The sequence below is a fragment of the Hemiscyllium ocellatum genome, chromosome 6 (assembly GCF_020745735.1).
Source record: "Hemiscyllium ocellatum isolate sHemOce1 chromosome 6, sHemOce1.pat.X.cur, whole genome shotgun sequence".
Classification (NCBI taxonomy): domain Eukaryota; kingdom Metazoa; phylum Chordata; class Chondrichthyes; order Orectolobiformes; family Hemiscylliidae; genus Hemiscyllium; species Hemiscyllium ocellatum.
Window position 1 is genome coordinate 27911402 of NC_083406.1, and position 25977 is coordinate 27937378.

A 25977-nucleotide genomic window follows, 5' to 3' on the forward strand; every position below is an offset into this window, starting at 1 on the left:
GTTTGATATTTTAGTCCAGTACTTCTTTGGATTCATTGGCCACCTCACCAATCAGATTTGTAACATTTTAATTTTTGAATTGACAAAAAATTTGTTGTAACTAGAATTGGCTTTTTTTGTGAGAAAAATCATATGCATTTCTTTAATTCCAGGATATCCTTTGCTCTGAATGTAAAGAGAACAAAGAAAATATGAGATTGAATCCAGCTGCTAATTCAAAACCCTTTCATATCAGTAGGCTGCGTTATGCCCATGATGTGGTGCTAAGCCAGAACATTTACCTGAATACTTGGAAAAACCCTTGTGAACAAACGCTGAATAGAATTTTTGAAAAGAATGGTATGGAATCTTGACGGAAGTCATCTTAATAGTTTAATTTGTAAAGAGAATATGGAATTACAAAATGTTCAGGTATAATAAGTAAGAACTCGTTAAAGATGATGTCATTTAGCAACTAGGGATGTTATACTGCACTCTGCACTTTGGGATGATATGCTTCTGGTCACCTTCACAAATAATGATTTATGCTGATCTGGAATTGTTGTTGCAAATGACTATGCATGTGAACTCTCCAGTTATAGACTCCAAGTTTAAACTTTACTGCCACGGCCTGTGATAAAGCGCGAAACATAAAAATTTACTCTATAACTTTATAAGGAAGTTTCTTTTAAAATGGAGATGGAGGTAATTTTTTTTCCCCCAAATTCAATATGAGTCTGCCTGATCAAGTTATAAATCTGGCATATATTGTGAAAATTTCAGCACAAAAGGTAGCTAGTTGATCAGTCATGTTGCTGCTAACCCTAGCTCCACATCAAAAACACCTGGTCTAATCTTTTCTGTTCTTTTTCAAAGACCCTTGATATTTATCTAATTTTGTCTTAAATGCTGTGACTGACATGGTTTTTGTATTAAAATATGTAATATTCTAATGACCCTTTATTTGGAAAATATTACTTTAAGCACTTTGAATTGAGATAGAATTATTTAATGATCCCATAGTGAAGATGTCCATAGTGATCAGCAACCACAATATGATTGAATTTTGCATTTAGTTCAGAGGGGAAGTGGGTCTGAGGTGATAATTGTTTTAAACTTAAGTGAGGGCATGAAAGCAGAGCTGTCTAAAGTGAATTGCTACATTAGGTTAAAGAATAAAGATGAAGTTGTGGGGATATTTCAGAATACCCAGAATAAATATATTCCAAAGAGTATATAATACTTGCTTGACTTACTAAAAAGAAATTATAGAACCTTTTACAGTCTGCTTTACTTTTGGATGACTCTTTTTTTTGCACTCTAATTTTTCCATCCTTGTTACTTCTTTCACCATTATTTGCTTTTATTTTATATTCTGACCAAGGTTTGTGCGAAGATTTGTAGCTCGTGTGCTCGTTGTTGTGGTTCTGTTCGCCGAGCTGGAAGTTTTTGTTGCAAACGTTTCATCCCCTAGCTAGGCAACATCATCAGTGCTTTGGAGCCTCCTGCGAAGCGCTTTTTTGATGTTTCTTCCGGTATTTATAGTGGTCTGTCCTTGCCGCTTCCGGTTGTCAGTTTCAGCTGTCCGCTGTAGTGGTTGGTATATAGGGTCCAGGTCGATGTGTTTGTTGATGGAGTTTGTGGATGAATGCCATGCTTCTAGGAATTCGTCGAATGAGATCATGGTTTCTTCTTTGTCTATGTGTATATTTCTGATGATGTCCAGGAATTCCTGTGTTGATTGTATGGAGTGTTTGGATCCGCTGACCAGGTGTTTCAGTTTCTGTTGTAGTTCTTTGGCCAGAAGAAACCATGATCTCACTGACGTGACGGCACTGTTCACTTCGATTGACAAAACCCTAGCCAGAGAAACAATAGCCAACCTACTGGACATACAGAACAGAAAACAAGAGGCGGAACCTATCAACAAAGAAGACACACTTAAACTACTGGACTTGTGCCTCACTACACACTTCACATTCAACAACCAGATATACGAACAGATCAACGGAACACCCATGGGATCACCAATCTCGGGACTCATAGCAGAGGCAGTTATGCAAAGGTTAGAACAAACAGTCCTACCACAAATTCAACCCAAACTCTGGGTCAGATATGTCGATGACACGTTTGTAATCATTAAAAACACGGAAATAGAAAAAACACGCCGGACCATCAACGCCACACTCACAGGAATCTGATTCACGAGATAAGAAGAAAAGGATAGCCAACTCCCATTCCTAGACGTGATAGTACAGAGAACACCGAACGGAGAATTCACCACAAGGGTATACAGGAAAGCAACACACACAGACCAAGTCCTAAACTATGAAAGTAACCACCCCAACACACACAAACGAAGCTGCATCAGGACACTATTCAAAAGGGCCACAACACACTGCAGCACACCAGAACTGCAAAAAGAAGAAGAGGAACACCTATACAAGGTATTCGCCAAAAACGGATACCCGCGCAACTTCATCAACAGATGCCTAAGAGAAAGACCACGGAACGAGGACATGCCACAACCAAAAGGACTAGCCACACTACCATACATCAGGAGCGTTTCTGAACTGACAGCCAGACTACTGCGTCCCTTAGGACTCATAACGGCACACAAACCAACAGCCACGCTCAGACAACAACTCACTAGAACAAAGGACCCGATACCCAACATGAGCAAAACTAATGTAGTGTACAAAATACCATGCAAGGACTGCACAAAACACTATATAGGACAAACAGGAAGACAGCTAACAATCCGCATACATGAACATCAACTAGCCACGAAACGACACGACCAGCTATCCCTAGTAGCCACACACACAGACAACAAGCAACATGAATTCGACTGGGACAACACCACTGTCATAGGGCAAGCCAGACAGAGAACAGCCAGGGAATTCCTAGAAGCATGGCATTCATCCACAAACTCCATCAACAAACACATCGACCTGGACCCTATATACCAACCACTACAGCGGACAGCTGAAACTGACAACCGGAAGCAGCAAGGACAGACCACTATAAATACCGGAAGAAACATCAATGAAGCGCTTCGCAGGAAGCTCCAAAGCACTGATATCGCCTAGCCAGGGGACGAAACGTTTGCAACAAAAACTTCCAGCTCGGCGAACAGAACCACAACAACGAGCACCCGAGCTACAAATCTTCGTACAAACCTTGGTCAGAATATAAAATAAAAGCAAATAATGGTGAAAGAAGTAACAAGGATGGAAAAATTAGAGTGCAAAAAAAGAGTCATCCAAAAGTAAAGCAGACTGTAAAAGGTTCTATAATTTCTTTTTAGTAAGTCAAGCAAGTATTAGTCCTGTAGAAAATAAGTGTGGAGAATTGATAATGGAAAATGAAGAAACAGTAGAGGAATCAAGTAGGTAATTTCCACTAGTCTTTACTATAGAGAATATAAGTAACATCCCAAAAGGAGCAATAAAACAGAAAATGGAAGAGTGAGAGAGGAGTGTTGAAAAAACTTACAATCACCAGAGAAGTGGTACTGAGTGGTACTAATAACGGTCAAGTGCTTGGTTCCTAATGGACTACATCATTACAGCTGAATTTCAGAGGTGAAACTGACAGAGGGAATCCAGCATTTCCTATACCCACCAGCCTTTCCTTTCACCCTAACAGGAATATACCATCTCTAGATTCTTGTTATCTCATTTCTGAAGGCTTCCCATTTTCCAGCCATGCCTTTACCTGCAACATCTGCCCCCCCAATCAGCTTTTGAAAGTTCTTGCCCAATACCATCAAAATTAGCCTTTCTCCAATTTAGAACTTTAGCTTTTAGATCTGGTCTATCTACCCTTTTCCATCACTATTTTAAATGTAATAGAATTATGGTTGCTGGCCCCAAAATGCTCCCCCACTGACACCTCAGTCACCTGACCTGCCTTATTTCCCAAGAGTAGGTCAAGTTTTGCACCTTCTCTAGTCGGTACATCCACGTACTGAATCAGAAAATCTTCTTGTACACACTTACAAATTCCCCTCCATCTAAACCCTTAACACTATGGCAGTCCTAGTCTATGTTTGGAAAGTTAAAATCCCCTACCATAACCACCCTAATAATCTTACAGATAGCTGAGATCTCCTTACAAGTTTGTTTCTCAATTTCCCTCTGACTATTGGGGGGGTCTATAATAAAATCCCAATAAGGTGATCATCCCTTTCCTATTTCTCAGTTCCACCCAAATAACTTCCCTGGATGTATTTCCAGGAATATTCTCCCTCAGCACAGCTGTAATGCTATCCCTTATCAAAAACTTCAATCCCCCTCCTGTGTTGCCTCCCTTTCTGTTCTTCCTGTAGCATTTGTATCCTGGAACATTAAGCTGCTAGTCCTGTCTATCCCTGAGCCATGTTTCTGTAATTTCTATGATATCCCAGTCCCATGTTCCTAACCATGCCCTGAGTTCATCTGCCTTCCCTGTTAGGCAGGCCCCTTGCATTGAAATAAAAGCAGTTTAATTTATTAGTCCTACCTTGTCCCTGCCTGCCCTGACTGTTTGACTCACTTCTGTTCTCAACTGTATCAATCTCAGACTGATCTCTTTCCTCACTATCTCCCTGGGTCCCACTCACCCACCTTACTAGTTTAAATCCTCCCGAACAGCTCTAGCAAATTTCCCTACCAGTATATCAATCCCATTCCGATTTAGGTGCAATCCGTCCTTCTTGTGCAGGTCACTTCTGCCGCAAAAGAGATTTCAATGATCCAAAAATGTGAATCCTTCTCCCAGGTACCAGCTCCTCAGCCATGCATTCATCTGCTCTGTCCTCCTATTTCTGTCCTCATGAGTTCATAGCACTGCGAGTAATACAGATATTACTACCCTTGAGGACCTCCTTTTTAAATTCCTAACTCTGTAATCCTAATTCCTCACTCTGTAATCTCCCTTCAGAATCTCAACCTTTTTCCCTTCCTATGTCTTTGTTTCCATTGTGGACAATGATTCCTTGCTGGTCCCTTTCCCCCTTGAGAACATTCTGCACCCTCTCTGAAACATCCTTGATCCTGGCACCGGGGAAGCAACATATCATTCTGACTTTTCACTGCTGGCCACAGAAAGGTCTGTCTGTACCTCGGACTAGAGAATCCCCTAACACAATTGATCCTTCGTATCAAGATCACATTTGATAGATTATGGCATTAAGGAGTCCTAGCAAAACTTGAGTCAGTAGTTGGTTGGAGGTATACCTGGCACATAGAAAGATGGTTGTGGTTGTTGTAGCATCTTGTACCTTGGACATTTCTACAGGAGTTCATCAGGGTCATGTCAGAGGCTCAACCATCTTGAACTGCTTCATCAGTGACTGTTTCTCTATCATAAGGTCAGCAGTGGGGGTATGTTCACAGCAATTGCACAACGCTGAATACCTTTTGCAAATCCATAAATACCAAAGCAGTCTGTGTAAATGCATGAAACATCAATGATATCCAAGTTTGGTCTGATAAGTGATAAATAACATTTCTGCTACACAAATGCCAGGCAATGATCATCTCGAACTATCACCCCTTGACATTTAAATGGTGTTTCCATTACTGAGATATTTGTATCATCGATAGTCACAGGTGAGGTGCTGGAAGACTGGAAGTTAGCTAACGTGGTGCCACTGTTTACGAAGGGTAGTAAGGACAAGCCAGGGAACTATAGACCAATGAGCCTGATTGTCAGTGGTGGGCAAGTTGTTGGAGGGATTCCTGATGGACAGGATGTACATGTTTTGGAAAGACAAGGACTGATTAGGGATAGTCAACATTGCTTTCTGCATGGGAAACCATGGCTCACAAACTTGATTGAGTTTTTAGAAGAAGTAACAAAGAGGATTGATGAGGACAGAGCAGAAGATGTGATCTATATGGACTTCAGTAAGGCGTTTGACCAGATTCCCCAAGGGAGACTAGTTAGCAAGGTTAGATCTCGGGGAATAAAGGGAGAACTAGCCCTTTGGATACAGAACTGGCTCAAAGGTAGAAGACAGGGTGGGAGTGGAGCGTTGTTTTTCAGACTGGAGGTCTGTGACCAGTGGAGTGTCACAATGATCGGTGCTTGGTCCTCTTTTTTTTTGTCATTTACATATATGATTTGGATGCCAGCATAAGAGGTACAGTTAGTAAATTTGCAGATGACCCCAAAATTGGAAGTGTAGTGGACAGCAAAGAAGGTTACCTCAGATTACTGCAGGATCTTTATCAGATGGGCCAATGGGCTGAGAAGTGGCAGATGGAGTTTAATTCCGATAAATGCGAGGTGCTGCATTTTGGGAAAGCAAGACTTATACACTTGATGGTAAGGTCCTAGAGAATGTTGCTGAACAAAGAGACCTTGGAGTGCAGGTTCATAGCTCTTTGAAAATGGAGTCACAGGTAGATAGGATAGTGAAGGAGAAGTTTGGTATGCTTTCTTTTATTGGTCAGAGTATTGAGTACAGGAGTTGGGAGTTGTTGTGGCTATACAGGACATTGGTTAGGCGACTGTTGAAATATTGCGTGCAATTCTGGTCTCCTTCCAATCGGAAAGATGTTGTGAAACTTGAAAGGGTTCAGAAAAGATTTATAAAGATGTTGCCAGGGTTGGAGGATCTTGGCTATGGGGAGAGGCTGAACAGGCTGGGGCTGTTTTCCCTGGAGCAGAGGCAGAGGGCTGACCTTAGAGGTTTACAAAATCATGAGGGGCATGGATAGGATAAATAGACAAAGTATTTTCTCTGGGGTTGGGGAGTCCAGAACTAGAGGGCATAGGTTGAGGGTGAGAGGGGAAAAGATATAAAAGGGATGTAAGGGGCAACATTTTCATGCAGAGGGTGGTATGTGTATGGAATGAGCTGCCAGAGGAAGAGATGGAGGCTGGTACAATTGCAACATTTAAAAGGCATTTGGATGGGTATGTGAATAGGATGGGTTTGGAGGGATATGGGCCAGATGTTGGCAGGTGGGACTAGATTGGGTTGGGATATCTGGTTGGACCGAAGTGTCTGTTTCCATGCTGTACATCTCTAAGACTCTAATCAACGTCCTGGAGTTAGATCAAATTGACCAGACACTGACCTGCTCATGCAATCACAAGATTCATATGGCTAGTCAAGTTCAGAGGCTAGGAATCCTGCCGTAAGTAACTTAACTTCCTACCTCCCTTAGACTGTCCACCTCCACAAGATATGAAGCAGGAATATAATGGAATAGTCCCCAATTGAGTGGATAAATGCAGCTCTAACAACACTTCAGAAGCTTGACACCATCCAGGACAAAGCAGTTTATTTGATTGGTACAATATCTACAAACACACATTGTCTGCACCACTGATGCTCAGTAGCAGCAGTGTGTACTGTCTATAGGATATACTTCAGAAATCCACCAAGGTTTCTTAGTACCTTTGAATCAACGATTGCTGCCATCTAGAAGGACCAGGAAAGCACATACATGTAACACCTCCAGCTGCAAATTCCCTTTCAAAGCACTCACCATCCTGACCTTGGAAATATTTTATTGTTTCTTCAATGTCACTGGGACAAATTCCCAGAACTCCCTTATTATTGGCATTCTCTACACCAAATGGATTTCTGCTGTTCAAGATGCCAGCTTACCACCACTTCAAGGGCAACTGAGGATGGGTGATAAATACTGACCTGGCCAGTGATGCCCACACACCATGAATTAATCAAAATAAACCTCTGGTATTCTAAGTGACCTGTGAGATAGTTAATGCATTTATTTTAATTTTCCTAAACAGGAGGTACAAAGCAGGAAACAAGAGGCCCAGTAACCAAGCATCTATCATAGTTTCTAACATTTTCCCTACTATTAAAGAAGTTTTAGCAGTACACTTCAGTTAGTCCAAGGTTATTATTCAGCAGTAACATGATTTTATGAAAGGAGAATTTATGTTTAATCATTCTTTGAAGAATGAATATTTACAATCTATGAACAAAGTGGCATTTTATGAAGTACCACCTCAATGATTATTACAGAAAGTAAAAGGTCATGGTGTAGGAGTAGCATTTTAGGATGTATAAATGATTAGTGTGAAGGATGTAATAAGTGGCATGTCACAGACACTGGCACTGGGACCTCAAGTGTTTAAATTTTAGATTAATGACTTGGATGATGGAGTGAAAGGTAGGGTTGTCAAATTTACTGATAAGCAAAGATAAGTAAGAAAATAAGACATGTAGATGACAGAGGCCACAAATGATATGGATAGGTTAAGTGAGTGGGCAAAGATATGACAAATATAATTTGGAAATATGAAATTATTTTGGTAGGATGTGTTGAAAGTATACAATCTAAATGGTGATACACTGCATGAATTGCATTAGGTGAGTGTATGTTTGCATTTATATTCTTTGCATTAGTGGCCTTATGCACAATATGCATTTTCTTGAACCCAATTTAACCAGAAATAAAAATTGTGGGAAAAGCTTAGCAGAAGCTCAGCATCTGTGGAGAAATTACAGTGAACATTTTGAGTTGAGTGACCCTTCCTCAGATCTGATGGTAGCTAAGATCCTAAACGTTAACTTTGATTTTTTTTTTCCCTGACGCTGCCAGACGTGCTGAGGTTTTCCAGCAATTTCTGTTTTTGTTTCTGATTTACAGCATCTGAGGTTCATTTGATTTTTATTTAACCAGAGATAGATTCTCTGAAATATACAAATGTTTTGGGGTAAATTGGAGCAAAATTTCTTTATTGATGCTAAATAATTGTAAACCAAATTGCTTCAATTATTAAGTCTTTTTCTGTTTTCAGCAAATGGGTCAAACTGTTATTGTTTTTCATATTGAACTTTAATATTTACTCCATGCAATGAAAACAAATAACTTTATAGATGATCTGATCAGAGATATCTGGGGGATTAGCAGTGCTTATGCAGTGCTTTTAGTATGAAAGATGTGGGATGTACAGCAGTATAGGGAATGGGAAGCTGGCCAGAAGAACATTAGACACTTTCATTCGGTTATTCTGAAGTCTGTGGTAAATGCAGTCAAACAGATGTGCTTAGTCTTAGTAATTTCTTTTTGATTAGCTTGTTTGGACATGTAATGACATTTCCATGGCAGCTGGGACTTGAACCTAGACCTTGTGGCTTAGACATACAAATTCCTCCTCAGAAGTGTCTCTATTCGAAGTATACAAAATTGGAAGATTTGTTTGGAGGTTAACAGCTATTGTAATCCAGACCAGTTAGCACAAAGGGTTACAGTTTGCAGTAGTGACCTTTGATTAATACTGACCTTGCTGAAAGTGCACAATTACAGAGAGAACAGGATCAGGTTAAATTCACAATTAAAGGCCACTTGAGGTGGAGGGTAGAATAAAATCTGAAATAAGTTATTGCTTAGATAAGAGGGTGAGGGATGGAATTTGTTTTAAAATTGGAAGTTTGGAGGGATTTAAGGTAGTGCATGTCACTTTCCTTTAACTTTTTTGTTTCCTTACAGCAAAATATTCTCCATCCAGACTACGTGATGAGAAATCATGTTTCACAAAACAACCTCTTGAAATGACTTTGGAGGAACCTGAGCCCATCATTGATAACCCTATGTCTATGTTTTAACTGAGTCATGACTGAAAAGTACAATATTATAATCAGTAATCTTTGTTAAATTTAGAAGGATTTAAAATGAATTTATAAATGCTACAATTGGTCTGATTTACTAATAACCTGAAAATGTCTGAAATGCAATTAGAACGAATGACAAAGAACTTGACCAGCACTTCTTAAAAAAAAATTTGCATGTAATCAAAAAGAGGCTATTTATTAAGTACCTGAATTTACTGATCAATTATTTGTAAAATCATGCATTTAAAGCAACAGCTTTAGTCTATGCATTTTTTCCCACTTAAATTTACACATAAGCAAAAATCCCCCATAGTCATACTTGTCTATCAAGCGTGTCATTATGGCCAGGTATATGGTATACCATTTTATTAGGAAGAAAATATATTTAAAGAACTTTTTCAACAAAATCTAAAATCAATGGCCATTCACCATCCCTTCAATGACTTGTCACTTGGCTTTATGAATAGAAACATCTAAATTAGGACCTTGGCACTCCAAGAATTGTCAAAAGATCTTGGATGCACAGAAAGACTGGTACAATCAAGTTTAAATTTGACATTACAAATATACTCTTAATATTCTGTTTTTAAAAAAATGCTGATTCCTCTGAATCAAATATTTTTATTAAATGGCAAGAAAGTCTTATGTTTACATTTTAGACCTAAATGTTTAAGTGGTCTACTAGCAATATTTTATATGGAATTACATGTGCCTTTTTAAAAATCAGTATTTAATAAAAACAAGTGTCTAATTCCTGTGTTTCAATTTTTTTGAGCTTCCACTTGAATGCGTAATTTGTCTTTGCACATTGCAAAAGTACATTTCAAAATTTGTTACATAATATGTAGGGAGTTGCCATAATTATTATTGTAGACATTTGTGTTCAGAGAGACATCATTTTAAAGACCTGTGGCAAACTCAATTCCAAGAGTGGTTTAGAAAACAATGCTTGTTTGTTCATTTTTCTGTAAGCTGCTTTTTTTGTGTAAACATAAATTTTCCAAATCTTCCCTTTGCCTCTTTAGCTCAGTTGTAGCTCACCTGAGATGTTACTTTTGTTGTTATGGGGTAGGACGTCATTTTGTTTAAGGCACAATTTTACACTGCTGTCCAATTAAAGCAGCATCTGTTTCAACAGATTTAAATGTTCAATTACTCTGTAAATTACCTATCAGAACGCTACTCATTTTGTCAAGAGTGAACTATAACACAGCAAGATCAAAGATGAGATTTTTGAGCTCTCAATCATATATATTCTTTCCAAGCATGTTCAAGTGGAGGATTGTGGTACAGACCCCTGGCATTATCTTGTCCCTAAATTAAGCTTCAAAACCCACGTTCTGTCATTTCACTTTAATTTCAATATCAGAGTGGCTGTTGACAACAGTATTGTCAGTCAACAAAATGAAATTAGGAAGGACTTCTTACAGGAATAACAATTAGCAACCTATCTTAACAGATCACTGCAGCAAATCATTTATCTCACCTATGTAGAAAGATCTCTGAAGTAAAGAAAATAGAATTTGTGATTATAACTAGCAATTGTTCTTGATAAAAGTCGATTTCTCCAATAAAATGCAGTAAGTGGAAGTTGATCGTCATTTGTAACTGATTCTGCAAATACATGAATCTGTCACCATTACTCTGCCAGGTATTACTTACATGGTCTCACAGTACTGTCCACATCTTTATGTATGCTTATGCTGTAAACCTTACCACTTCTGTGATTAATTTGATTGTTCTAATATTTTTCATTTCATTTCTTCTGAGAATTCAACTTGCTCTAAACAGTTTTATGGCTAAGGAATAATCAGCTAACATTTGTTTTCTGTTCCATTTCCTGCATGCTGGCATTACACCCTCCCTATTCCCCTTCACAATAATAGTGTCCTCATAGTCCATCACACCATATGTGCATTTTCTAACTTTATCTTTCCTGTTATCTGCAAAACAATCCCAAACAGATTACTTTCTAATAGTTACCAACTTCATGCTCTCTTTGAACAGCAGAAATTCCAACAAGCTTCATCCACACTCATTATAATGCAGTTCCTATGAGCACAACATGGGGATACAGTGCTGTAGTGGTAATGCTATTTTACTAATATTTTAAAAGTCCAGGGCTACCACCAGAGGGGCATAGGTTGAAATCTTACTGTAGCAGGTAGAATTTAAAGCAAATTTCTAATGGTGCTTTGAAACACCCATTGATTAATGTAAAAACCCATGTAGTTAATTAATGCCCTTTAAGGAAAGAAGTCTGCCATCTTCATCTGGTCTGTACTCAATTTTATTTCTACAGCAATGTGGTTGACTTTTAACTATCCTCTGAAGTGAATGTTCAAGGGCAGGACAATAAATGATGACCTTTTCCAGTGATGTTCACAACCAAAGAAAAGAATAATAAAAAGTCTACAATCTGTATTGTCAATTATCTTCAAGACAGTAAAGATAGTTTCTTGATAAATCAATAGTTTTTTCCCTAGCTGCACTGATTGAACATCAACTTTGTACTGAAAACTAAAATTAGAATCAAAAGCCTTAATGTTAAAGTCCTATTTTGTTGCTTCTTCAATCCCATTGTTGTCAGCATCACAGCTGATTGCATTATTTTTGGATACCTATTGATTGAAGCTGAAAGTAGTCTGGTACCCATTGAAGCAGCAGCACTAATTGGTCCAGTGCTTGGTTTGATCAGGGAGATGGTGGAGAGAATATATCACAATACTAGTAATCCAAAGCCCCAGGCTAATCAACTGGGGGACATGTTATTTAAGGGTCCAGGAACAGTCAGTGCTTTTCCAAGATTCTGTTTAGTCCCATTGAGTTTTGTCAGGCTCAGATAATGGTGAGTTGCTCTTATTGCTGCTATGGATATTTCGCTTAAAACTTCCCGAAGCTGAATTTCCCAATTTTTGTCTGCATTGACAGATCCTTCACAGATGGCTGCAGACTGCACACCACCAAATCTTATGACAAAACCTGCTCCCGTGTGATTCATCATTCATTATGCAGGCTAGCTGCTCAATTTCCTGAATTGGTGCTGCATTTATATCGCAAAATAGCAGATCTATCTTAGATAGAGGTAATGATGGTCAGGAAACAAAACAATAGAAATTGTTGGAATCTATTGTTGAAACTTTAATTAATTTTTAGCTATTTTTAGTGCATTTAACATGCTATTTTTCTTACTGCAATACTTTTAAAATAATGTTGGGATGGGGCCAAGTTGGCAATATCACATATTTCAAGGCGTGCACTAAAGATCAATATGACTATGACTGGAATCAGATATATGTATACTCAGAAAAGTGACTGGATTTCTTCCATGAAGGACATTGGTTTAATTGTCATATCACCAACTTTATAAATTCACTTTACAAACTTGGCAAATCAATATACGAGCCTTGTGAGGGCTTTGAGGGTTTTAAAGGCGACGTGCATGCAGTTAAGACATAGCTAGGAGTGACGAGTGCTGGACAGAATCAAAATTAGACAGAACAGAATTGAATATCACGAGAAATGGGTTCACAAGTTAGCACAATTATATCCAGGTATCAGTTTCTGAAGACCTAGAGATGGCAAATTTAATAGAAGTTTCAGAAAATTAGTACGTTTTGATTTATAGCCAAGGCAGTGGTAAAAGATAAACTTGCATTTATGTAACATCTTTCACAACCTTAGGGCATCCAAAGCACTTCAAACATATTATCATATCACCAAAGGACTACCAATTCAAAACATATTTTTCATGTATTGTAACCTGTGTAACTTAGGAAACAATATTACAATAAATGTTTGTCTTGGTTAAGGTAGGGTTTTCCTGCATGCAAATTTGGATTTCCCAAGCTTCAGAGGATTATCTAGATTATCAGAGAACTCAAACAGGATATTTGAGTCTCTTGAAGTGTTCCACAGCCATCAAAGTGGATCCAGATAGGATGTGAATCCTAATACACAAAATGATCAGAGATCCAATCCTACATTTATTAACAAAACTCCTCAGACAACAAGTGTGCTCGCTGGACAATTGACTGTGACAGATCTATACTTAGGTATTACTTCATACAATCCTTTCATTTGGTCTTTACTGTACCACCACCTCAGATTTAGTATAGAACTCAAATATTGCTGTAAAAGTACTGTATTGAAACTTTTCATCTTGGCACTTAAGACAATGTGCAAAGAATATCAAACTAAAGGGAAACACATTGCACAGTATAAATGTTGTTTTCCTGTTACTGAGACATTTCTTAAATTCTAATTTTGCCATACAAAAAGCTTTGAGAAAATATCCAAGATAATTCTATGTGTACATTGAAACACTTTCACACTAATGTGCTAAATTATTTATAGTCATGTACTCCACTACTAAAAAAACTACAATATTGTTTAATGAAATAATTAGTCAGTCAGTCAGTTTACAACACTTTTAATAAAACTTGACTTTTAACATGCTGCAACAGAATGTGGAAAAGGAAAAAAATCAGCGCAAAATGGGAATTGAATTTGCTCTGCTTAAACTGTTGGTCATTTGTATGGAGGCGAAGTTGAAACTTTTGTTTATAGCAAACAATTATTTGAAATGGACCAGAGTTAGTTTTAAATTTATTTGTTATGGTCTTCGAGAGATCAATCAGTGTGGTAACTTTCAATGTACTGCTCTCCTTACTGCAGTATAATGACCAATCGACACAGCTTGATACACACATAGTTCAAAATCCTGTCCTCTTTAACCCCTGAAGACCAGCAATTCTGTTGGTCATTTATCTTTCCTGTCTTTGAAAGTATCGCAGGCCTCCTTTATTCCTTGTCTCATCCATCCCTTACTCAAAGTATTCAATTTCTGATCAAGGGTCACAGACATGAAGCATTAACTTTTACTTTTCACACCACATTTTACTGACTTTTTGAAATAAAAACAATATACTGAAAATATACTATGAATTCCATTTAAAAACGTGAAAGTGTATAAAAATTCAACATTTTATTCAAAACATTGAGTTATAAAAACATTTAAATCATATGAATTTATGCATTATACATATTTATCTTCACTTAAAACAGACATTTTGTGTTAAACGAACTAGAACTTATTTATCAAGAGTGATAGCCAGGAAGAGTGGAACTTTCCTAGTTTAGCTTAGCTTTTTTCATCTCAGGTTCTTCAACATTAGTATTTTTCTGTGATGTATTTCTTGGAACACTAACTCCAGGAATCTGTTAGAAGAAACAAATTCACAAATAAACTAACAAAACTTTTACATATTGAGGTCTTTCAAAAGCTGAATATGTAGCATGAACAAGTTCTACAGGTTTAAAGAAAGGAAATCTGATTTCTCCACTTTTAATTTTGAACTGCATTGTTTCTTTTGCCTTGACTAAAATTGTGAATTGTTGAAAGGCAATATTTTATTGATTTATTTTCATAAATAATTTAAAAAGGACAAATATATGGGAACAATTTAAGATTTAATGAGAAGGAGAAGTTAAACTACCAATAATTAATCAATCTTACACAAATAGTGCAAAGGTTTCATAATGAACATCGCAAGTGTGAAATCATCTGTATATTGTAATGACTGATGGTGTGGATTGAATACTCTGACTAGAAAACATATTAATTGGAACAAAATATGAAATACAAATTCCAAACAAAAGCTCTCCCAATCATCACAAAAATGTTACTTGCCAATAAATCAGGCAAACAAAAGGGGTAGCACAATGTAAATATTTTTGAGAAGATTTGTAGCCCAGGTTGAGGTTCTGGATATAGGTTTGCTCGCCGAGCTGGAAGGTTCATTTTTAGACATTTCTTCACCATACTAGGTAACATCTTCAGTGCGCGTCTGGAGCTCACTGAAGATGTTACCTAGTATGGTGACAAAACATCTGAAAATGAACCTTCCAGCTAAGCAAGCAAACCTACATCCACAATGCAATGAGTTACTCTTTGACTATGCATCTTTTAACAAGGTGGTTGATTATTCTGTCTAAACTACATGCATTGACAGTGACGCCAGTTATCCTCAAGTCTTTATCCTCTAAGAATAGAGCATCTGTTAATCTGAATTGGTTCTCTCTCTTTTATTCAGGAAATAACAGGAATATGAAATGTGGCTTTTCAACACTGGCATCGAATACAATGTAAAGAGCTCTTTACTCAGCTGTTCTCATTCGCCTATTTTTCCTACAATGTTCATCAAAGGCATTCCATACATCCTAATTAAATGGAGGGATTCAGAATGTGGACAGAAGAAACAATTTTAAAATTAATCACAGATATCTTAGGAGTGGTCAGAAAAACTAAAGGGCAAGCTCGATTGTTTGAAAAAGATTGCACCAAATATACAAAACCCATCTTTTTTGTTGGTTCCCACGTGATTCTAATGAAGATTTAAAAAGGGGCAGAGGTGTGCTCAAGATGTGCACGTGATCACACAGCAGCAGATGCTTTCCATTGGTAAAAACTGCCATCAGCTAACAATGAAACAGGTATAGGTCATTTACAAAAAACAGTCTCCTGGTCAAACAGGGATGGCTGTTTATCATGGCTACAACTTTCCTGCCCACATACATTACCATTTACACAAGAGTTTATGTATTAAATAACTAGACATCTGCAAGGTAAAGTTTAAATAAAATCAAACACTTACCACTGGGTCGACCAGTGCCATTCGAATCTTCTGATGTTGGACATTTGATGCATCCAATGTGATTGTTACGGTTACTTTGTCAAACATGTTGAACATTGTGCCTTCTACTGTTAAAGATGGGACCTGAAAGAACATTAAAGATTAAAAATAATAATTTTTTTTTAATAGAAAGAATTTGAGGATCAAAAAGCAATATTTTTCTTTCACTTTTACAACCATCATAGGGTCATTAGGTTATCTCAAGTCTAACTGTTTTTGACACCAAACCAATAATGTCATCTCCCTTTTGGAAGGGAGTTTGCAATGATAGTATAGTAATGTGTTTGCATAAGCAATAAAAAAAGAGATAGTCCAACCAAATCTTCTAAAGTAAAATAGGTTTGTATGAAATTACATGATGGTTAATTAAGAACAGGAAACGTATTATACCAAAGAAAAGTGAAATTAGTTGTAAAAGGATGAAATGAAAGTTACGTACCTCTTGGTTGTAGTACAACTTTGGGGATTGTTTGCCTTTCTCTTCAAATAGGACAGTACCCTCCAAACCAAACTTTGGAATGAGGACCACAATGGCATTCTTTTTCACAAAAAGGATATAACCAACTTCATCAACAATTCCTTTGTTTTTAAAGAATAACTGCAATAACATTAAATAGAAAGAATTTAGAACTTAAAGGCAAACAAACTAATTTGAGACAAAACCTGACTTGGCATAATAACCGAACTTTCAACAACAAAACAAATTTGCTTGTGCTTGGCAAAAATCAAGTGATTGTGTCAAAAGTATGAAAAAAAGCTTCTGGACATTTTGGTCATGTCTGCACAGAGCTGTTACGTAACAATAAATGTTGTTTAATGCAAAAGTTCTACAATTGTCCAATTTAAACAACAGGCTAAAGCTTCTGTTGCATAGTTATTTAACAATTTTTTGAAGATTTTGGTAGAATTGTAAAGAAAGAGAATTTCAGCAAAAACATATTTAATAAATATATTTTAGCCAGGTGGTAAAAATCTTCTAAACCAATAATCAACAACAAAATTACTAGAATTCAAGCAATCATCTGAGTCTTCAAATAAGGTTATTTCCGTTAAGTTAAGCAGTTTCAAGATACGAAATATTACTGTCATTAATTTTTACCTGGGTATGGAATGCCACAGAAGCCCGCTGAGAATACTGTGCCATTTTGTGACGGTAGTTAAGGTTATTACACAAAGCTTGTTGTTTATGCTTGTCCATGAGATCTGGGTAGGTAGAATCAGCACTAATTGCCACAGCCAAAAGACGATGTACTATTACATCAGAATACCTACAAAAAGGAAAACACAAGACATCACAAGTGACTATCTGTTTATAATACTGATCAAAATCCAAAAAGGATTAGTGAAACTTTCCAATATCACATTATCAATATCCAATACAATACAGGATTAAAACAGAAGAATAGAATTACTTTTGTGCAGGGATCATTTAAAAATATATGACATTCACTCAGTAAATACTCCAATGGAACATATCTGATACTTGATCAGATTATGCAATAAGCTCAAAGTTATTTTTGAACTAGTAAATTAAATTCATCCAAATGCTACACTGGTGATAATGTTCATTTAGGACAGGAATTATTTTAACTCGTGAGATCCAAACTACTTAAATACATTTAGGAAAAAATGCTGTCTCAATCAGACACTTTATGCATGAAACTCCTTCCCAAAACAAAGTGTAATATTTTCTCTTTTAGTCATTGGTTACTAATTTTAGGCTGAAGAAAACACTAAAGCATTAGTAATGAGCTCCCCTTCATTACAAGGATTTCCTGTCCATTTGAACAGCAGCTGTGTGGACATGAGTTTCATTCAGGTGCTAAACATGATACAAAAAAATTGTTTTAGAAGATCCACACCTTCTGATTGGTGATGTGAAATGAGTATAGATAGGTGAAGCCAGACCAAAGTGATGAAAGTCAGTATCCATTCCAGAGCAAAAATAAACTGCCTGCATCATACAACGCGTTGTCAAGATTCGCAAGAGTGTATTCAAATATGGAGAACCAGGAACTTCAGCATTATCCAGAGAATCCGCTAAGGCTTTGGCTGAATCAGTCTGGATATCTAAATTCTAAGAGGAATAGGAAACAACATAAACACCATTGTATTTCTTCTCATTTAAAAAAAATCTATACATCTCTATGTTACTGCTGTGTCCACATAACAAATTAATATTTACATTCTACATGCATTCTTCATAGCACTTCATGAAATCGACCTCTATCTAATCACTTTTACCAAAAACATGTTCCAGGTATTTGCAAAGACTCTGAGTGTGGTCTCCACCCCATCCATTCAGAAGAGTGTCATCATCCCATCTCATTCAGAAGATTTGTGAACTATTTCATAAGACACTACGAGAATGACATCAGATTTAAAAAAAATACAATTGTTCAAATTCTAGGAGGAGGAGGGAAAATAAATGTAGTAGTAGTAGAGGATAATATAGTGAGGGATGGACAGTATTTTGTGCAGCCAAGAAGGCATATCCAGAAAGCTATGTTGCCTACTTAGTGCCAGGACCTGAAATATCTGGTCAAGGCTTGACAAGAACTTGGAGTGGGAAAGGATGGCGCAAATAATCATGGGTCACAAAATACTCTACCAACAAAGCAGGATTAGGAAAGAAATTCTGTTTAGACAATATAAGGACTGAGGCACTAAATTGAAGTGTGGAACCCCCAGAGTAATGACCTCTGTAGTATTAGCTGAGCCATGGGCCAAAATGGCAGAGGATAAAACTGGTGAAATAAACATGTGGCTGAAAGATTGGTGTGGGGCAAGTGGTTTATGGGGACTGACGTCAGTACTGGGCAAAGTCGGTATAGTTGGAAGGGTCTGTACCTGAACTGTGCTGGGAACAGTGTTCCAGCAAACTGCATAAATAAGGAAGCAAACAGGGCTTTAAACTGAACAACACAGGATAGAAATCAAGCTTGGCAGATTTAGCAAATAAAGGGATAAAGACAACGCAGGCAGCAAAACATATAATGGAAAATTAAATCAGAGAATACTAGGAAGGGACAGAGAGGAGAGACCTAAGAATGCATCAGAAGTCAAGACTAGATGTTACAAAGATAACAAAAGACAAAATTAAAGACTCTGATTCTGAATGCACATTGCATTCATATCAAAGTAAACAAATTGATTGTATTTATTTGCTTCAATGTATACTATCAGATAAGCATTGCAGAGGGATAGGATTGGATACACAAGGATTAGGTACTGAGTGACAAAGATTGGATAATGTGAAGTGATTAATTAATAACCTCAGAGTAAAGGCAACTCAAATAGCAGAAGCAACAATACAATGGGATTTTACATTCAGTTTGAAAAGGGAAAAAAAAAGTAGGTCAGTTTGTAATTACACCAGCATAAAAGCTGAACTGGGAAACTCGGCCAGGATTAGCTTAATTGAGAAGCACTGGCAAACATTTATTGATTTATTTTATTAAAAAAGTATATTCTGAATATAAAGAAAAATTCTAACAGGGAGGACCCACCATTCACAATTAACTAAACAAGTTAAGGATAGCATCAAACTTAAGAAAAAAAAATGTAATTACACAACAAAGAGACGCAAGTCTGATGACTGGACAGAATATAAAAAAACAGCAGACAATGACCAAAAGATGAAATCAAGAGAAAGAAATTATGAGTACGAGAAGTAGCTAGAAATGTCAGATTAAAAATGAAGACTTTTTAAGCAGGTAGTTGAAAAGGAAAAAAAAGAGTAAGCAATGTGAATGTTTGTCAACCAGTGAGAAAAAAAAATATCAGAAATTAATAGTAGATAATAACAAAATGGCGGATGAAAAGAACAAATACTTTGTTTTTGTCTTCATAGTATTAGCTGGAGTACATCAGGAGATATAAGGGAGGAAGGAATTTAGCAAAAAAAAAAGGCAATTACAAGGAAAGTGGTGCTGAGAAAACTAACAGCTACACTGTGATAAATCTCTAGGCCCAGGTGAGCTTCAGTCTAAAGTCTGAAAGTAGATTTTAATGAGCCAGTAGATACATTAGTGTTAATTTTCCAAATCTTACCAGAACCTGGAAACGTTTAAAATCAATTTAGAAAATAACAAATACGTTTTGTTACTAAAGAAGGGAGGGACCAAGAAAAAGGAATTTATAGGCTAGTTAACTTGACATCTGTCATGGAGAAGGTATCAGAATTGATTATGAAGATGGTTGCATCTGGACACCTGGGGGGAAAAATCTCAAACTAATTGGGAAGGTTATCCTGTTTTCCAAATTTGATCAAGTAAGTGAAATGCTTTGAAAGAAAAGATTTGCTATGAATAAAGGGGAGCTTTTAGCCAATATTGGAAATTGCAGAAAGCACATCAAAGAATATTTCACAAAGTAGAGATTCATGGTGCAATACCTTAACATGAATATAAAACTGGCTGGAAGAAAGCAGTATTTGGGGTGGGGGTGGGGGTGGGGGTGGGGGGGAATAAGTCAGTCTTTTTCTCACTGCCAGGATGTGATGAGTAGAGTACTGAAGAAGTCTGAGCTGAGGCCTTAACCTTTTACAATTTACATACTTGAATAAAAATGTTTAGAGAAACACTAACCAAGTGCAGTCAGATGGGCGTGATTTAGTTTGGGATTATGGGTGGCGTGGACTGGTGGGACCGAAGGGTTCGTTTCCATGCTATACAACTCGATGACTCAGTTGAGGAGAGCAAAGGAAACGTTGATAAATTTAGAGATGATACAAAAATAGAAAAGTATATTGCAATAAGGACAGAACGAGGTTCCAAACAAAAATAAAGAATTTGAGTGACTGGGCAAAAATCTGGTAGAAGGAGTATCACATGAGAAGTTATTCACTTTGGTAGGAAGTAGTAACAATAAAAAAGAGTTATAAGTGAAATGAAGAAAACTAAAAGAAAAATCAGAGGTGCAGAGATATCTAGATATAACAAAGTTAGTATGCAGCTACAGTGTGCAATTGTGACGATATTGTCACTTTAAATGGTTATTTTGTCCTGGGTTTTTTGAAGAGAGGTTGAAAAGGCAGAGGTGGTTAGGTTCCAGCATGAATCAACAGTATTGCTTTTTTAAAAATAATTTAACAATGGAAGGAGATTGGCCAGTTCACCCAAATATAGCAGTCACAGGATGTGACAGTATCAGAAGGGTTGCAAGTTTCAGCATAGAACTGCTAACTGACTTTCTCGTAAACTCCTGGACTGAACAATCAGTGTTTGAATTCACCTTTTTTGCCAAAGGGTGTGTTTATGGGATGTTACTATATTGGAATAGTTAATTAGTTAAGTTGCTGTATTGCGTTGGTTAAGTTTTCCAATGGTTAACTAAATTTCGCAGCTTTCCTTCATGTTTCAACTATAGAGTTTAAATAAATTGTGTTTTGCTTAAAGCCGAGTGGTTTGACAGTTGCATCACATCTGGAACACCCATTTCACATATATCTTCAAAATAAAAGGTTAGACTACCTTCTTAAAATATTTTTGGGGAGCTGGGGTGGGGTGGGGGTGCTGGCTTGGTCCATTACAGACTGGGGGCTCATTTGTTGGACTCAAAGGTGGCCAGTGGTAGATGCTAGTGCCTTTTATTTTGGGTGGTGAATTCAGTTGGTTTAAACAGTGCTTTATATAGTAATGGCTCTTTCAGTCACTAAAAGTTTTCTGGGAATGGAGGAAGTGACTTTGGGAGCTTTACAAAAGGTGAGCAAGGCAAAGCTGTTGGAATTGGCAGACAAGTTGGAGTTGAGAAAGGGGGAGAGAGAGAGAGAGAGAGAGAGATGAACTTCAGAAGTTGGCACTTAGACAGGAAAGTCAACTTAAAAGGATGGAGGTGAAGGAAAAAGGTAAGTTCAGTGAGGAGGATAGTGATAAGCAAACCCATTGCAGCCAAAGGCCTGGTGGGGATCTGTTTCAATATATCCAAGCAATGCCTAAATTTGACAAGAAGGATGTAGAAGTCTTTTTTGTCGCATTGGAGAAAGTGGCTTAACAAATGAAGTGGCTGGTGACCCTTTATTTTTGATTCAAACAAAAAGTGGTAAGTACAGCTAGTGAGATAGTTGCATCATTATAAAAAGGAGGTATCTGGGGAGTATGAGGGGATGAAGAAAGCCATCTCTAGTGCATATATGCTTGTGCTAGAAGCCTACAGACACTGTTTCAGGAATCTAAGGGAGGACCCTGGTCAAACGCGCACCGAGTCTGAAAGGATCAAAGTGTGAGGGATGGATTTGGGGTAAAGAGAAATCCTCAGGTGGAAAACGAAAAGTAGATCTCAGTGAAGATAATAAAGATAGCTTACCACAAGAGAAAAAGGAAACCCATGAAGGGGAAAACAAGTTGAAGATCAGGTGTTTTCACAGCAATAAAGTAGGCCACATGAAGTCACACTGTTGGTGGTTTAGAAAAAGCACTGGAAAGACAGATGTAGGAAAATAGAATAACTATACATGTGGCAGGACAGGAAAAAGTAATTGCCGATGCATTGTTGCAATTTGGATAAACAAAGATGGAGGCATTTGGTGGCAGGAATAAACTGACTAATAGAATGTAATAGTGAATGTGCATGGTTGGAGTATACATATTGCAATGTACTAATAGAGTAAGACCAAGGGCTTTAAAAGGAAGCCATCTTTGTATATTGATGGACTTTTTTTAAAAAAAAGCAAGGAGGTGTGACAAGGTTGTCACTTTAGAAAGGTTATTTTGTCCTGGGTTTATTTTGGAAGTGAAGTTATAAAGGCAGAGGTGCCCACGTGGCTAGGTTCCCAGCTTGAATCAAATGGCCAGTTCCTCCAATCAGGTTTTACCGGATTTGTTTAGCTGTAGCAGTCACAGAAGGGTTGCAAGTTTCAGTAAAGGATTCCTAACTGTTTTTCTCAAACTCCTAGACTGGACTCCTGCCTGTAAGAATTTGTCTTTGAGTTTACCTTTTTGCCAAAGGCTGTGTTTATGTGAAGTTACTATATCAGAAGTTAGTTAATTAAGTTGTGTATCAGATTGAACATGAAAAGGAATTGAAAGAGTTTGAAATATGGTTAAAATCAGAGGATCAAAGGGGCTAAATAGCCTATATCTGTTCTTAATTCAAATGGTTGGATGTATATTAGTAAACTTTACATTGTACTACTTCTCCACTGGAAACAATGGAATTCATAAAATTAGATCACCTAAACGTCCTCCTCCCATATTTTCACAATAATAATGAAAAGGCTAACCACATCCAAAATAACAATATCAAAACTTAGAATATCATATTTGTATTCAGCAAAGAATAAATCACATTCAAAAAATAGCAGGTGGTTGTACAATTGAACTAACTTTTTATATTACTTATCCAAATTGGCTCCAACACATCTCATATGTTAGTAACTTTATTTTGATCACCTTGGTAGTAAATTTATTTGGTCACCTTGGACTTTGCTGCTTTGACAAGGATGTCATAGTTTGACAGTGGAGGTGCTGGATGCTTTCTGAGTAATGCACATTCTGAAAACTCCTCATAAATTTTCTGTGCAACTGAAATATTGGCCAGCAACATGAATTCTTCTACCATCGAATTAGTTTCTCTACAAATTAGAAAAAAAAATGTTAACAAATACTTCAGCAAGAAGGTTTAAATGGCAGTTGGAGAACGTATCACACTGAACGTTCACATAATCAAACGTAGAACTACGGATGCTGAAGACCTGAAACAGAAACATATTGCTGAAGAACAGAAACTCAGATGGTCTGGCAGCAGCTGTGGAAAGAAAGTAGAGTTAACATACCGAATCCGGTGACTTCATCAGAACTGTCAGCAGCTACGAAAAATGTGGTATTTATGCTGAAGCAGAAATTGGGCTCGGAAGGGGGACAAATGGGCGGAATGGGCGGCATGGTGGCACAGTGGTTAGCACTGCTGCCTCACAGCGCCTGTAGACCCGGGTTCAATTCCCGACTCAGGCGACTGACTGTGTGGAGTTTGCACGTTCTCCCCGTGTCTGCGTGGGTTTCCTCCGGGTGCTCCGGTTTCCTCCCACAGTCACAAAGATGTGCGGGTCAGGTGAATTGGCCAAGCTAAATTGCCCGTAGTGTTAGGTAAGGGGTAAATGTAGGGGTATGGGTGGGTTGCGCTTCGGCGGGTCGGTGTGGACTTGTTGGGCCGAAGGGCCTGTTTCCACACTGTAAGTCTAATCTAAAAAAAAGGGGAGAGGTATAAATTGGTATGGATGACTGCAGCTCCAAATAAACTCAAGAAGTTAGACATCATTCTGGACAAGCAGTCCAATTTACTGCTATCTGTTCTGCCACCAGGTCACTATCGCTGTACTGTGCACGATCTACAAGACACAACTGCAGCAACTCACCTTTGACTGTCGCAAAGTGGATACAAACTTGGCTGAACGATAGCGAACAGTGTAATGGTTAATGGTATTTTTCAAGTTAAACAACAATACATATGATGTTCTGCAGGGTCAGCATTGGAACTCGAGACCATAACATGCAGGGGACAAGTTCAAATATTCCTGACGATACAGAGCTTGGAAGAATTGCAAATTGTGTGGGGAAGACCATATAGAAATACAAAACGACATTGACAAGTTGGCACTCTGAGTGGATAAGTGGAAGATAGAGTGGAGAAGTGTGAGATAATACAGTCTGGAACAAATATCACGGAGACATTATCAAAGAAAGGAGACTATTCTTATGGGAGTGTGGGTAACTGAAACCTAGGTATACTTGTGCATAAGTCATTAAAAAGGTGGTAGGACAAGAAAAGAGCTATTAACAAAGCATTTAGTTTTGTAAGATTCATTAATAAGGGCAACAAGTATTGAAGAAGTGAAGTTTTGCTGAATTTACATAGGATACTGGAGCACTGGAGTTTCTGAGTGCCACACTTTAGACAGGAGATGAATTCACTGGAAAGAGGGAGGGGGGCGTGAGGGAGAGAGAGAGAGAGAAAACAAAAAAGCACGCAGAATAGGTTTTTAACAATGGCTTCAGGGATTTAAAGAAAGAGGCAGAAAGCTTAGTGAAGACATGAGGAAAATTCTTTATAACCCAGAGGGTGGTGGGAATCTGGAACTCACTGCCTCCAAGGGTGGTAGAAACAGAAAGCCTCATGACACTTAGATGTGCATATGTTATGCTAAGGCACAACAGGTTATGGGCCAAGGGTGGAAAATGGGACGAGAATAGTTAGGTGGTTCTTTTTGACTTCATGGATGCGATAGATTGAAGGGACTTGTGTTGCTGAAGATCTCTAGGAGTCTAACAAGTGCATGAAATGCAACCAGTTTCACGTTTTCCTGTAAGTTTCACACAACATCTTGATTTTGGACTGCATCACTGCTGGATGACACTGCTGAAAACCCCACCTAACAATAACATGAATGCATCCAAATCACACAGACAATAGTAGCCCACGATAACAGTCATCGCCATCTTCTTAAGAGCAATTAAGTACTGGCAATAAGTACAATCTGGCTTTGCCGGTAATGGTGGAATCCCAAGAATCAAACAAAAAATCTTCTGAAAACAAGTTCCATGTTTTTGATTTCAATATTTTATGTTTCAGCTGAGGGTTTGGCTTTCCTCTCACATTCTTGCAATATACAACAAAAAGGAGATTCAAATAATTCAGATGGGACTAGAAGTGACTGCTCCTAAAAAAAAACTAGAATTACAACATCTGAATTAAAAACAACTAGTGGGATATTGTTCAGAC

The 25977-nt window shown here is 37.6% G+C and overlaps 2 protein-coding genes across 3 annotated transcripts in view; one reads left to right on the forward strand and one right to left on the reverse strand.

Moving 5' to 3' along the window:
- The window catches only part of bora (bora aurora kinase A activator), a 31666-nt gene extending 21474 nt beyond the window's left edge, over positions 1–10192 (forward strand). For both annotated transcript variants that reach the window (XM_060826522.1, XM_060826523.1), the window contains exons 12-13: positions 153–339; positions 9444–10192. In XM_060826522.1, coding sequence (XP_060682505.1) covers positions 153–339; positions 9444–9559 — 303 coding nt within the window. In that variant the 3' untranslated portion in view covers positions 9560–10192. The remainder of the gene's footprint in view (positions 1–152; positions 340–9443) is intronic.
- A 3836-nt stretch (positions 10193–14028) lies between these two features.
- The window catches only part of dis3 (DIS3 exosome endoribonuclease and 3'-5' exoribonuclease), a 44247-nt gene continuing 32298 nt past the window's right edge, over positions 14029–25977 (reverse strand). Inside the window, exons 16-21 of the mRNA XM_060826524.1 lie at positions 23677–23833; positions 18123–18337; positions 17360–17528; positions 16700–16858; positions 16222–16344; positions 14029–14785 (exon numbers count right to left, since the gene is read on the reverse strand). Of these exons, the coding sequence (XP_060682507.1) occupies positions 14699–14785; positions 16222–16344; positions 16700–16858; positions 17360–17528; positions 18123–18337; positions 23677–23833 (910 nt within the window). The 3' untranslated portion in view covers positions 14029–14698. The remainder of the gene's footprint in view (positions 14786–16221; positions 16345–16699; positions 16859–17359; positions 17529–18122; positions 18338–23676; positions 23834–25977) is intronic.